The sequence below is a fragment of the Acanthochromis polyacanthus genome, chromosome 20, assembly GCF_021347895.1.
Source record: "Acanthochromis polyacanthus isolate Apoly-LR-REF ecotype Palm Island chromosome 20, KAUST_Apoly_ChrSc, whole genome shotgun sequence".
Classification (NCBI taxonomy): domain Eukaryota; kingdom Metazoa; phylum Chordata; class Actinopteri; family Pomacentridae; genus Acanthochromis; species Acanthochromis polyacanthus.
The window spans coordinates 26,165,658-26,181,282 of NC_067132.1; the positions used below are offsets into that span (position 1 = coordinate 26,165,658).

A 15,625-nucleotide genomic window follows, 5' to 3' on the forward strand; every position below is an offset into this window, starting at 1 on the left:
AACGGACGCTTTGGGAGGAATCCTAAAATTAGCCAAGCAGGTTACAGAGAAGAACAAGACCACTAAACACGACTAAAAGTGGTTAGAAGATGGACAAACATCCTGAAACCTCCAAACTCTGTCGGGTCTTGATTGGTTGGTGGAAGCTGAGCAGCAAACAGAGAACTGATTGGAGTCACTGTTTTGTTTTTGTTTTTTTTGTTGGGATTTGTGCCGTTGGGCTATTTCTGCTCTGTTTGTGCGCACAAATGAGGTTGTTCAGGTTTAGCGGTTAAACCAGCTTAATCTGCTAATGATGGAGGAGGGGGAGTGATGAAGACAGATGTTGATGCTGTGGTTGGTTGGTGGTGAAGACGGAGGACGGAACAGACCAAAGGGAGGTTTGCGGACCAGAACCGACAATGAGATTAAAGAAAGAGAAGCCAAAGAAGCAACCTAAACCTGATATTGATGTTTTTGAATCAGTTTCACTGAAAATTTGTCAAACTCTTGTTAAGCATGGTGGTGGCAGCATCATGATATGAAGCATGGTGGTGGCAGCATCATGATATGAAGCATGGTGGAGGCAGCATCATGATATGAAGCATGGTGGAGGCAGCATTATGACATGAAGCATGGTGGTGGCAGCATTATGACGTGAAGCATGGTGGTGCAGCATCATGATGTGAAGCGTGGTGGTGGCAGCATCATGATGTGAAGCGTGGTGGTGGCAGCATCATGATGTGAAGCGTGGTGGTGGCAGCATCATGATATGAAGCATGGTGGAGGCAGCATCATGATATGAAGCATGGTGGAGGCAGCATCATGACATGAAGCATGGTGGTGGCAGCATTATGACATGAAGCATGGTGGTGGCAGCATTATGACTTGAAGCATGGTGGTGGCAGCATTATGACTTGAAGCATGGTGGTGGCAGCATCATGATGTGAAGCGTGGTGGTGGCAGCATCATGATGTGAAGCATAGTGGTGGCAGCATCATGACGTGAAGCACGGTGGTGGCAGCATCATGACATGAAGCATGGTGGTGGCAGCATTATGACATGAAGCATGGTGGTGGCAGCATTATGACATGAAGCATGGTGGAGGCAGCATCATGACATGAAGCATGGTGGTGGCAGCATTATGACATGAAGCATGGTGGTGGCAGCATTATGACTTGAAGCATGGTGGTGGCAGCATCATGATGTGAAGCGTGGTGGTGGCAGCATCATGATGTGAAGCATAGTGGTGGCAGCATCATGACGTGAAGCACGGTGGTGGCAGCATCATGACGTGAAGCACGGTGGTGGCAGCATCATGACGTGAAGCACGGTGGTGGCAGCATCATGAGGTGAAGCACGGTGGTGGCAGCATCAGGATGAAGCACGGTGGTAGCAGCATCATCATCTGAAGCATGGTGGTGGCGGTATCATGATGTGAGGATGTTTCTAGGCAGCAGGCCCTTGAAGAAATCTGTTTTCACTTTGACGTTAAAGAGTGTTTTTGGGTAATTTTCTTGTCAATAAAGCCAGATTATATCAACCATGATTCAGTGTTGAAAAACAATAAAAGGGGAAAACCTCCAAGGAGGGTGAATCCTTTTTATAGACGCTATACTATGCTTGTGAAAGATTTATTGTCTCCCAATGCACAGTACATCACATACAGTGTGCCACAAATACAAGCATCACATACCTTAAGTTGTCTCAGTTTGAGCTGCAGAACTAGTGCACAAAACGCAGACTGTGATGGATATTTCGGGAAAGGTTTAGGTGTGATAATATGACGAAGTCGTCTTTGTGACACTGCATGCAAAATACATTGATGGAGCAGCTGTAGTACATAGTGAAGAGAGAAAGTATGTGATCTGGAATGCAGGGTCAGTCCTCAGTCATCTTCCACCCTAAAGACAGACTGGATCGCTGTGCTCCAGTAAAGCTGCAGAAAACTTTATACTTGGTTAAAATGTGAGCCTCTGTGCCTCTGTTTTTTGTGTGTGTGTGTTTTCTTCTATCTACTAGCTGCTGGTTACTCGTTGTTGTTGTGCTCTCGGACACTTGTTTGACTGAGTTCAAACTGGGCCACAGTCGGCTTTCCCACCACACCCACATCCAGTTAGTTTTGAGCAGGTGTGTAGCTGCTGCCTTTGTGTTTCAGTTTGGTCGTTCTGGTTTGTTTTCACTGATTTATTGCCAACCACATCCCTTTGTTTTCTTCCTTTTTTGGTTGATTATGCTACTGGGCAGTAAATAACTTCACTGAGCCAAATACATCTGGTTTTACGTTTCCTCTGTGACCTTAATGACTTTAAATGCGGTTGGGTTTCGTAGTTCAGGTATGAGAAGAATTTTAGGTCAGAGGCCTCAAACTCGCATCCCGCGGGCCGCAGTTGGCCCGCGGGACGATAGTTTGCGGCCCCCGTCTTAATATGAAACATTAATGTTAGTGCGGCCCGCAAGTTGATGTGAATGACACTTTAGGTGTTGCTGGAGGCTGTTTGGCTTCTGTGCTGATTTAACAGTGTTGTTGTTTCAGGTTCAGCATCCCTGTGGGCATCGACGTGCAGGTGGGAGAGCATCGACAGCATCTCAGAGGTCAACATGGTGAGAAATAAAATAAATAAATAATAAAATCGTTTTTTTTACACCTGAAAAATCACTGATGCTCTTTTTCAATATCATCGAGGCAAATTACTAAAGCAGAGACAGAAAAGTAATGAGAAAAAAGAAGAACAGAAAATAAATGAAAAGGCATTGCTTCGTTTGGATAAATACAAAGATTAAAATTTACTGTTTAAGGAAAAAGAGCATCAATGAGGTAACCACAGGAACAACAAAACAATAATAATAACAATAGCAGCAACTATAGCATTATCAACAACAATGAGACAAAAATAACAATTATGAGTAACAATAGCGATCGCAATGACATAAACAACAACTCTAGTAACAAACAACAACAACTCTACTAACATAAACAACAACTATACTAACAAACAACAACAACTCTACTAAAAAAAAAACAACTCTACTAACATAAACAGCAACTCTAGTAACAAACAACAACAACAACAACAACTCTAGTAACATAAACAACAACAACAACTCTAGTAACATAAATAACAACAATGGCAGCAACTGTAATAACAAACAGCAACATAACTATAATAACCGAAACAACAACTGTAATAACAACAATAGTAATAACATAAACAATAATAACAACAATCATAACAATAGCAACAACTATAATAACGTGAACAACAACATTGATAACATAAACAATAACAACAACAACAACTGTAATAACAATAGTAATAACATAACACTGATAACATGAACAACAACAATTAACAATATAGCAATAACCACTGTATAACATAAACAATAACAACAACAACAATCATAACAATAGCAACAACTATAATAACATGAACAACAACATTGATAACATAAACAATAACAACAACAACCGTAAGGACATAAATAACAATCAAAATGATGTACACAACAATAACATATATTCTTGCTATTGTCTTAACTGACAATCTTAGTGTGAATTGAATTAAATAAATAAAAGTAAATTTCAAGACATAAAAGCTTACTTTTCAGTTTACCTTTCTTGTTTGTTTGTTTTTTTTACCCTGGCATTGTTCTTGATTTCTTTATTTATTCAGGGTTTTGGCTGCTTGGTTTTGTTTCTCATCTTTTAATGTCTGCTTCGTGCCTCACCTTGAAATTTAGTTTTAGATTAATGCTATGTAAATGACAATCAGAATTGTAACAATCATAATAATATTTGTAAATTCAATTAAATCTTATGTCTTTAAAGAAGAAAACTTTCTGCGTCTGTTCTCTCAGAAGCCTGGGTGTTCACATCTATCAGCTTTAGTCCAGGTATCATTACACGTAACTGGAAGAATTCTGAGAGTCAACCAGACTTCAAATGTTTTTTTAAGAGATTGTATTGATGTCATCCTTGCAAAGTGACAAAAGATAAGCTCTCTGCTGATGCCGAAGCTGCTTCCTGTCGCTTCGTCTGGTTTGTGACCCTTCAAGTGTTTCTGCTTTGAACTCAGATCACAGTTTCTGAAACGTTCCTCCACCCAGCGGAGACAAACGTGGAGAGGATGATGCTCAGTTCAGACTGCAGTAGCGTCTTCATGCAAACCTCAAAAAAACGTCCGACATGTTGGAAATCTGACTAATGTAGCCGCAAGGGGACACAAGCCAGTGTCTTATTGTGCCGGTCCCAAGCCCGGATAAATACAGAGGGTTGCGTCAGGAAGGGCATCCGACGTAAAACTTTGGCCAAATCAAAAATGCGAATCAAATGTATGATGTTGGAAATCTGACTATACGGTCCTTGACGTTTTCACAGTTTTGTGTTCTGTTAAATTGTGTAGTTTTAGTGAGGTCTTAAATGCGCCTCTCAAACCCGTCTGCATGTTTTAGGGCTCAGAGGTTAATGTGCATTGATTTTACCCAAAAATGACTAAATGACTGTAACTGTTGTTAAAAGTATATAAAAGCAGACAGTAAAAGTCCATTTTCTCATTGTGCGTTTTCTCCTATAGGACTTCACCATGACTCTGTACCTGCGTCACTACTGGAAGGACGAGCGCCTTTCGTTTCCGTCTCGAACCAACCGGAGCAGGACATTTGACTCGCGGCTGGTGAAGAAGATCTGGGTTCCGGACGTCTTCTTCGTGCACTCCAAGCGCTCCTTCATCCACGACACCACCATGGAGAACATCATGCTGCGGGTTTACCCCGACGGAAACATCCTCTACAGCGTCAGGTACAAGGAAGTACTTATACTGCTCTGTTGAAGTATTTCTGCAGGTAAAAGCTTGGAAAGGGTTTGGAAACAGCTCCTGTTAGCACTTAGTTAGCGTAGCTTAGAATGAACAGTGGAAACGGGGGAAACAGTTAGCATGGCTGCATAATATCACACTACATCCTTTTTTTTAACTTTCTTTTTGCAAAGCTAAGCTAGCTGACAGCTGTAGCTTTGAATTTCCTGTGGAGAGGTGAGAATGTTAGTGAAATTAACTTTAGCTTTAGCAGCTTCGGATTTGGCGGTAAAAGAAAAAGTTCAGAGTAAACTTAACTTAACCATTTTTTTCCCACATTTTAGAGATGTTAAACATTTTTATTTAACCCCTGTCAAGAAAAAAAGCAGTGAAATGTGCCATTTTGTATTTTTACACATTTAAAAACCCTAAAAACGGATTATGTTCCATGATAACAAAGGAGGAACATTTAAAAATGCTATCAAGGCCTCAGATATTTCATTTATAAGATGTTTCTGTACTGTGATTTATCAACAATGGTGGAACATTCTGCCTGAAATGTTCTGAGGTTGTTTTAAGGATGCTGTTGAGGGAATGTATTATAGAACATTCTCCCAATGTTTCATGCTAACAAAGGAGGAATGCTCTAAAACGAATATTTAAAAAGCATTTTTCTGATGTTATTGAGGCCTCAGATGACATATTAAAGGTGGAACATTTTGCCTTTTTGTTAAATTAACACTTTATAGAACATTTTTCTGTCAGATGTTTCCACAATTAAAACAAAAGAAGAATGATCTCAATGCAATTTTTTTTAAAAAGGGTTTCAACACTACAAATCTGCTGCAAACGTTTGTTTTTGCACAAGAATCCACATGACTCATAACTAGCTGACATTTCAGTGAATCTGATATCGAAATATGGGAAATAAATCTGTGAAAAAAATGTGCTTGAATGTTAATGACTTCATTATGAAGAAATAATCATTGAGCATGAAAGTATATTTACTGTGGGATAACTGTGGAGGACTAAGACGTTGAAGTTGTTCTAAAGATTACTTTATAAAATAATTGGGAAATTTTATGATATAATTTATAATCAGAAAATCAGCTGTAAACTAAAACATTTTTATCCTTTTGAGAACAAAACAAGTTAAATTTAACATCTGTTAACATGCAGATGTCCTGATTTGACTCTGGCTTTATGTTAGCATCTTTTCATGCTGATACAGATCATTTCTGTTATAAACACATTAAAAAACTATTAATTTAGATTTTAAAAACACAGGTGAAGACTGTACATAATGTCCGAATGAAAAATCAGTATTTTCACTGTATTTAAATCATCAATATATCATTTTACAGATGTTTATTTGTTTTTTTGAAGGAAAAAACATGTATAAGAATGATAAAATGATTTTGGTGTCTTGTGATAGATAAGAATGTAAACATTTAAGCTTTTTGCTTGAATTTTTACAAGATGAATCGACTCCTTCTTCATTTTATTCTCTTCTTTTTGCTGCCGTCTCACCACAAAAGGTGGCCGATAGCTGAACGAGCTGCAGGGAGGGCGCCATGTTGTGCTGTGGTTTCCGTGGCAACAGCAGGAAAAGGTCTGCCGAGGACACGGTGAATACCTGCAGTGAGATGTACTGTCTGTGTTTCAGGGTGACGGTGACGGCGCTCTGCTCCATGGACTTCAGCAGCTTCCCCCTGGACACCCAGAACTGTTCGCTGGAGCTGGAGAGCTGTGAGGCGACCGCATTTACACAAACGCACACTAACACAATACAGCTTCTCAGGTCATGAGCAGAGACGAAGTCGTCTTTTCTCTGGTCCCTGATACCCAACACCTCCCCTCTGTGTGCCTCTGTAGACGCCTACAATGAGAACGACCTGATGCTGTACTGGAAGAACGGAAACGACTCTCTGAGGACGGACGAGATCGTCTTATCGCAGTTCTTCATCGAGCATTTCCAGGCCTCCAGCGGCCTGGCTTTCTACAGCAGCACCGGTGTGTGTTTGTGTGCTTGGCCTGGCACATTTATGCTCACTGAGGGCTCATTTTTCACCGCAGTATAAAGTCCCACAGCACAACCATGAATAGAATAAAAACAACTCTACGGTGCAGTATGTAAATCCATAAAGCATGACAAAGAAAGCTGAATTTTTTAATTATTTATCTAAAAAGAAATTAAATGACCTAGAATCAATTCGTACAATCTTATCCTCATTATGGCTTAATTTTTCCCTACGACATGAAGTCCTGCACCTCTATGGAAACAGAAAAAACATGCTCAAAAACTCAGAAGAGGTTTTTGTGCAGTATGACACAGTTACAACGCCAAAAATCCTGACAAGGATAACTGAAAGTTGAATATTCAATTTGGAAAAAGTGCAAAAATACCAGTACTGGGAAAAACTGCTTACTTTAAATGTAAAAAAATATATCTGTATTTCACTAAATTTATAATTGTTTGACCAAACAAACATTAATAATTAATAAAAATGCAGATTTTGTATTATATATAAGTGCAGGACTTCATACAGGGTTTCTGCAGGGCATGAAAAGACATTAATAGTCATCAAGTTGATTTTGTGAAAATTAAGGCCTTAAATGGCATTAAAAATCATTAAATTTGATTCTCAGTGGCATTAAACATTCTTTCTGCAGTTTTCAAGAAAAATATTTGCGAATAATAATATATAATTATAGACTGCGATTCGTCAGATACGTGCATCTGCGTAAACATGACGAAGCGTTGCAATAATTGTTCTGGCCATTTGGGTACCGACAGGCTGGACCAGGAGGAGGAGAGCCGGGAAATGAGGAAAAGGGAATTCCAGCAAAAAAGGCTAGAAAAGATGGATTTCAGAGAATGACTGCAGGCCGTGGGTGGTCAGGGATGGTTTAAGGATTCAGAAATAGTGAAATGTTGGGACAGTTTTATATAAAAGTCATCTTTTACAAAAAAAACCCAAACCTGTGTAATCGTGGCATTAAAACTTTTACAGTATAGCATTAAAATGGCATTAAAAAGCATTACATTTGACTGGCTGATTTCTGCAGAAACTCTGTCATTTTGCAGTGAAAACATCAATGAGTTTCTATAGTTGTCTTCTATCTGCTGCGTAAAGCCTGCAGTTTAGGCAAAAAGTCCGTGGATTTTAGTTTCATGGCTGTTTTTTTTTGTTTGTTTTTGTTTTTTTGTTGCAGCTGATTTACTAATATCTTCATGTTTAAGAAAAGTCAAGATAAACTTTATTGATTCCTCACCAGGGAAATTCACCTTACAGCAGCTGGATGCAGATGAAGCAGAAAAAAGCACAAAAATTACAAAAAGTGCAACAGGACATAAAAGTAAAGGTACAATAAAATAAAAAAATAAATATACAGATAGAGAAAAAATTAATGAAATAACATAAAAAATCATATAAAATAATATAACCAAATGAAATGCTTTCTACTATAATAAAATAATGTATTTAGCAGTTTGCTGTGCAGGAACATGACTCTGCAGACACCTTTAGGATGAACTGAAAACAATAATTTCACCTAAAATCAGAGTTTGACCTCACTGATATTCTTGTGTTTTATTAGGATCGCATCCCTGCAGCCACAGTTTTACACTTGGTAATGAAACTAAAATTATTTAGCATCCTTTCCTCGCTTTCTGTGTCTTTTTGTCAGGTTGGTACAATCGTCTGTTCATTAACTTCATCCTGCGGCGGCACATCTTCTTCTTCATGCTGCAGACCTACTTCCCCACCATGCTGATGGTGGTCCTGTCCTGGGTGTCCTTCTGGATCGACCGGAGGGCCGTTCCTGCTCGAGTGTCTCTGGGTAACACAAACATTCACGGGTGTAGATTTCAGAGGGGACACAGGGGGTAACACCTCCCCTATAATTAGAACACACACCGCTATAACCTTTAGCCATAAACGCAACAATATATCTGACAGAGCGACCTTTACCCTTCAGCAGATCAAACACTCATGCTCTGAATGAGCAGAAAGTTGGGAACACGAGTTCTAAGAGTTTATACATTCATGAAAATTTATCTTTGAATAGATGCCACAATAGCATAAAGGCAAGAAAGAGAAAATAAATCGTTTCTCCTGCAGGTATCACCACAGTGCTCACCATGTCCACCATCATCACCGGAGTGTCCTCCTCCATGCCTCAGGTAAAGCTGTGTTTGTGATACTTCAGCAGGCCTTTAGATGCAACAGAAGTTTTCTAAATCTTGTAATATAATAATAGAGTCTCTGTGGGCTCTTATTGTGTTAGATTTTTAAGTCCTACTGATTCTCCTTAATGCTCCCCAAGACTTTGTTTCTTCCTGCATTTCAGAGCTTTAACCCCAAATGAGTCTGTTTATAGTTTCAGATCCCTCAAGTCAAAGAAAATTATACAATCTCTTGTAAAATATGCACTTTACATAAGTATTACAATCATTTCATGAAGCATAATAACCCATTCTCTCAAAGAAACAAAACATCAACCTCAACTGTAACAACAACACATTTTAATTGAAAATTAAGCAAAAACTGGACCTTAAAACTTCCTTGATTTTATCATATTTCCCATAAAATGTTTATTTCTTGTCACCCACAAATTTATCATAGTGACGTTTCTGAAAAGATACGATAGAACCCTTAAAAACTACTATCTATATTGCATAATGAATTCCCCAGGGGATTAATAAAGTATCTATCTATCTATCTATCTATCTATCTATCTATCTATCTATCTATCTATCTATCTATCTATCTATCTATCTATCTATCTATCTATCTATCTATCTATCTATCTTATGCTCCATGAATGAGCTTGGATGGAAGCTGTTAGATGTTATGAAATATCAGAAAATCTATCTATAAACACTTAATAAATTTAAGACATTAAAACACAAAAAGAGTAAATTTTGGAGTTACTGAGAGGATGGTATACCCTAATAGTCTGTTTTGTGAACTTTGAGGAACTTTTTCAATCAGTTTTAAATGTTTTTAAATATTTTTAATGCACACATGATTTATTTCATGTCATGAAAACATATAAATAAAAAAATAAATAAAAGACAAAAGGATATTTTTTAAAAAAGCCACCTAATAAGTGATTGTTTCATCCAGGTGTCGTATGTGAAGGCGGTGGACATCTACCTGTGGACCAGCTTCCTGTTCGTCTTCCTGTCTGTGATCGAATACGCAGCTGTGAACTACTGCACCACTCTGGAGGAGATGAGGAAGATGAAGAGGGGGAAGGTCAGACAGCCACAGGACACCAGGGATTATCATTCGACACAGAACCCAGAGGAAGCCTTAGAATAATCACAATTTAGCCTGATGTCTCCCTCTAGTGGTCGGACTGAGATGTTACATCAGAACATAAATACAGAACTGAATGCAGCTGCAGTTTGTGGACAGATATTTACAATATACTTGCATTTTCTGATAAAAAGTTGGCACTTTTTTGGAGATTAACATGCATTTACATCCCAGACAGTCAGACAGTGGCTCATCAGTATTTACATGTTTGTTTGTAATGACTTTACACTTTATTTTGCATCATTTTGTTGATTTTAAAGCATATTTAAAATTAAATCTAGCATTTCTGAAACAGTTAGCTGCCTAATCATTCCCTCAATCCATAGAAATACAACTGACTAATTGTTTAGTTTTTTTGAAACAAACATATCAACGTTTCTACTTTTCATGGTTACAGTGCCGCTATCTCACAATGATACGGAAATCTTTAACAAATCCATAGATCCAGACTATCAGCTGCATTACTGCCAAAATCTAATCACTTGGTCCTTGTGTCTTTTCTGACCTTCTCTGAAAATTTTATCCAAATCCGATTGTCTGTTTTTGAGTAATGTTGCTAACAGACAGACAGACGGACAGACCAACACTGATCGTCACATAAATCCACCGCATTCCTTAGCGGAGTAAAAATTGTAAAATAATGTCATTTCATCTGTAGAAATACATTGTTCATGTGGTTATTACTTTCAGGTTTTCCCTGTTTTTGCTTTTTTTATTTACAGCAAACATGTAAAACATCATTCTACAGCCAGAGGTGTCGCCCCCTGCTGGCTGTTGGAAAGAACGCTACATCCATTTCTTTTTCTTTTACTTTGCATCTGAGTATTTACAATTTCTTTCTCCAGATCCCCTCCACCTTCAATGCCAGCCAAGCGATGGCCTTCGACGGCTGTTTCCACGACAATGACATCGAGCTGACTCCGTTCCCTCGGATGGCGCCCACCCTGACCACCGACCCCCTCACCCCGCCGCCCCAGAACCTGGACGTCCGGCCCACAGAGGGGACTCGCCTCCGCCGGCAGCGCTCGGTGCGTGAGAACGTGGACCTGCTGGTCAGCAACAGCTACATGATCGACTCGTATTCGCGGCTGGCCTTCCCTCTGTCCTACCTGCTGTTCAACACCATCTACTGGAGCCTCTACTCCTGATGGGCTGCTGGAGGCCCTACAGGGTCAATGGAGGCCCCGGGTGGATCCTCTGGGGCTCCTCGCTGGATTTACTCGTCATTTCAGGGCTCGTCCAGCTCCGTCATGTTCACTGCTCGAGAGATTAACCTGAAAACACTGGAGTCCGTCAGAAGGAACTCTCTTATTCTGCACAATTGTTTCACTCAGACTCATGGAAGTGGCTTATAACCTGAGATCACACCAACAGAATCTGATTTTTTTTAAAATAATCTGTGTCTTTTCTTTTTGTGCTTCATAGTGACCTCAAACTTTTATTTCTGAGCGATGTTATTTACCCATTTCTTTAGCTACAAGGACATTCAAGTGAAAATGTGTTTTTTTTCTTCTTCAAATAAAAGCACATTTGATTGGGACAAACAAACTACTAAACATGTAATTTATTTTATTTGATGCATTTTTAATTGACTTTTTGTGCTGTAGCTGCTGCCCTGAAGTCACTGTCCTTACTGTGATTTTATCTTTAGAAATAAAGAAATAATTTTAATCTGATCTGAAGTAACTACGTCATAAATACTATTTGAAATATTTTACATAGAAAACCATTTATATGGATGTATGTGGTTGAAATTCTGCCCTCGGAAATGTCTAGAAATACCAATAGTGATCATTTTGAATTGTAAAATTTCATAAAACTGGACTATTTTTCAAATGAAAAATTGTGAGTGTGGTTTATTTTTTAAAGAAAATCCAATTAAAAAAGTTTACTGATTGAAATGACACCAAAATGTAATTAATTTAGACATAATTATTTATTTTAATCCAATGAGCAAGAAAAAGTAAAAATTGTATTATATTTATATCATATTTATATTTATATCAATAATAATTAATTATTGTATTATTTTTAATACATTTCATAGTTACCAGATTTAAATATTTTTATTTTTACTATTTTTCATTTTTGTTTCTATGTAGTGGCATGTTCCAGGAGTCATAGTTTTCTAAGTTAATAAAAATACAAAAAGCATAATTAATATTTAATATTATTTTCGGTTTTTTTTTACTACAGTTTCCATGGCAACCACAGAGTTCAGCTGGACAGTTAATGGGAAGTTTAAGACGAAGAGAAGGAAGCATCGCACCGGTAAACTCACTGTAAGAAAGCCAGAAACCAGCCAGATTTGGGTTCGGTACAGGTGAGTTTCTGAGCCACAGTCGACGAAAACAACCCGAAACGAGGCCGCTGTTAGCAGCCACAGCTAAGCTACGCTAGCATGCTAGCTTGCAGCAGCCGTTAGCCCCGTTGATGCTCTGATTTGTGAACGTTAACCGGTTCAGTCAACGGCAGCTGGGAGATTTTTGCTCCCGAAATGCTCGTCACACCGAAGAAGATGGGAGATTTTCAGTTCGGGTAGCTTCAGTCGGACAACTTTGTTTTTTAAAAAAAAGTTTTCCTTGCTAATGAGGTTTTCGGCCTTAAAGACCGTTTAAAAGGCGAATTACTCCGCAGAACGAAAAGGTAAGAAGAAGCTAATCTGAGCCTAACGGTATATATTTCTACAACATGAATATTCACTTTAAGCTTTAAATGTGAAATTCTAATCACATACGTGTAACTAAACTGTCTGTTTTAACTCGTTTTAAATTAGAAAAATCACTTAAAACGAGCCGTTACCTTTCCAAGTGCAGAGCCGTTAATATCAGTTTGTCAGAAAATGTTAAGACATTGAGGCGAAGTTAATAATAATTAAATGCATTTCCCTCCACACAATTTCACTTTTATTAATTATAAATTAAGTTATTTTATCTTATAACTCGTTATTATGTCTGCATGAAGGATTTAAAGTGTTAAAACCGAGTAAGCAATAATACTGACGGTTAACTGGTCATTTTGGTTTTTGTCTGGGATGTTAAGCTGCTGATTTCTCACTGTAAAAAGACTAACAATTTCACCATAATGCATTTTTATTAAGATTTGTTCACCATATGTTTGGGAAATAGAGTTCTCTAATCTAAAAGACCTGTTTTGATTCAGTTTGAATGTGGAAAAGTCAACTTAAATTGGTTTAAAGTAGAATTTTGGCAGTTAAAATCAGTTTGTGTCATGAAATTTCTGTGTGACTAAAAGAAGTAAATACTTTTCCTCCTCACATCCTTTACCAGTAAATATTTATGGGATTTGACCCAAAATTTGTGTTTTATATATTGTTTTGTAGGATGTTAACCCAGTCTTTAGGGAGATTCAACCAAAATCCAGCGATATTTGCTGGATTTCGGTTTATTTTTTGTGAATATTCTTTAGAAAACATTTATCATATTTCTTTTTTCCACCAAAAAAGTGTTGAAAGATTCCCCAAGAATGTTGAAAATGTGGACATCAGAAGTTTTACTGTGAATTTTTTTTTTTCATATTTTCAAACTTGAAAATGGGTCAAATGTTGGATCATACGAGGGTTCATCCTTTTAACAATCTGCAACACCAGGAATTCTCTTGTTAAGGTTTCACCAGTCTGAATGCTTGTCTAGATTTCAGTGTTTTTTGTTTATTTTATGCAGTTTTTCTTTAGTTCATTCAGCTGTTTTTCAGACTGAGTAAAACATTTCAGATGCCATTTAGTGCTCTGGTAAACTGTGAACAGCATCTGTCTTTAGACTCCTGACACAGATTAATGATAAAAGTTCTAATGAGTGATCATAGTCGTTAATGCCAAACTGAGGAGCATCTGCTGGTCGCAAACACGCATTCTGATTCTCTTCTTTGCTTTCCAGCAGTTCCATCTGCAGTGTTTCTCCCTTTCAGTCCTCACCCAGTACTCTACCTGTTGCAGTGTTTCCATCACGCCAGCTGGTGTTGTGATTCTTTTCCTTCTCTTTAGCGTTCATCCTGCCGGTCTCCGTGGCGACCATCAACAGCAGCAGCACTCGTTCTGAACACTCACCCACCAGTTCGTGTCACATGACGTCCCACCAGAACCCAGTGTATCCGGCTGATCTACAGGTGCAGTTAACGCTGGGAGAGGTCAGTCCTGGATACTTCAACTTTTACCAGGTAACACCGATCCCCACCACACACTCTTCTACTGTATTTATACATGTACTGCAAGGTGACGACTTTATAGTATCTCCAGTTTCTTTTTGGACAAAGTCTAGTCCAGGGGTGTCAAACATGTGGCCTGTGGGCTAAAACCGGCCTGCCAGAGGGTCCAATCTGGGCTGCAGGACGACTTTGTAAAGAGTAAAAACTACAGAGAAGACATTAACTGCAGATTGTAAATTTGTAACACTATAATTTCAAAATAGTTTCAAGACCATGACAGGTTTTTTGATCATAAAGTAAAATACTAGATTGTTCGTTCTTGTTTTGTCGTTTTGTGTCTCATTTTTGTAATATTTTGTTTGTTTTTATTTGGTTCGATCATGAAGTAAAATACTATATAGTTCAATTCCAGATTCTAAAGATAGAGATGACTAAATGTTTTGTGTCTTTGTAGGCACTGATCTGTAAGTTGTAATGTGTAAATGATAAGGTTAGGGTTGAACTGGTTGAACTGAAGCATGTTGTTGAAATGGAATGTATGTTTTTTTTGTTTGTTTGTTTGTTTTTACAAAATTTCAGATTGTTCATCATGTTTTGTAAAACAATAATTCCTTAAATGTGAACAATTTTGCATTAAAATAGAGGAAAATTTGGAATTGTGGTTATTTATAGATTATTACTCTCAGATTTTACTGGTCCGGTCCACTTGAGATCAAATTGGACTGAATGTGGAACCTGAACTAAGATGAGTTTGACACCCCTGGTCTAGTCAGTTTTATTATGTTATTCAAAATCACAAAAGTGCCTCAAAGGGCTTTACTTTTTGTATAGAACTTTCATCAAACTTTACACTCTCAACTCAGATAAGGAACCAAAAAACTATGAAAAAATGAAGAATTGTGTCCTTGTTTCAGGACATGCTGTAGATGCTGTGTGTACAGAGTGACTGCTATAAAAGTTGATTCTTAAGTAGTTCTGAGATCAGTGTTTGCAGCCTTTAGCCACCACTACAGAGCAATCAGACTGATTGTTGAGACCCAAATGGCCACTGGTGCTTCAGAGATTTGGGGGGGGGGCAGTGGGCAGTGGCCTTGTAAGGAGGAACAGGGCGGAGGGTAGGGGGGAACTAAAGCAGTGAGGCGACACTGATGTAAGTGAAAGGGAAAGGTATCAGTGGGATGGAAAGAGGAGTGAATGGTGGGGGGAGGAAGAGGAGTGGACCCGGATGCAGCTCTGCTCTGTGATTGGTGGGCTGCTGGGCCATGTGCTGACCTCTCTCAAACTGTAGCCTAACTAGGGCTCCCACAAATTCACTCACTCACACACACACACACATAAACACACATAAAGCAGTGTGCA

General features: G+C 38.4%; 1 protein-coding gene across 1 annotated transcript in view; it reads left to right on the forward strand.

The window, feature by feature from the left end:
* LOC110969117 (gamma-aminobutyric acid receptor subunit rho-3) overlaps nucleotides 1-11,918 on the forward strand; it is a 31,433-nt gene extending 19,515 nt beyond the window's left edge. The window contains 9 exon segments of the mRNA XM_051940761.1: nucleotides 2,522-2,549; nucleotides 2,551-2,583; nucleotides 4,557-4,780; nucleotides 6,442-6,524; nucleotides 6,651-6,788; nucleotides 8,466-8,618; nucleotides 8,900-8,961; nucleotides 9,908-10,039; nucleotides 10,948-11,918. Coding sequence (XP_051796721.1) covers nucleotides 2,522-2,549; nucleotides 2,551-2,583; nucleotides 4,557-4,780; nucleotides 6,442-6,524; nucleotides 6,651-6,788; nucleotides 8,466-8,618; nucleotides 8,900-8,961; nucleotides 9,908-10,039; nucleotides 10,948-11,250 — 1,156 coding nt within the window. The 3' untranslated portion in view covers nucleotides 11,251-11,918.
* Nucleotides 11,919-15,625: the final 3,707 nt, after the last annotated feature.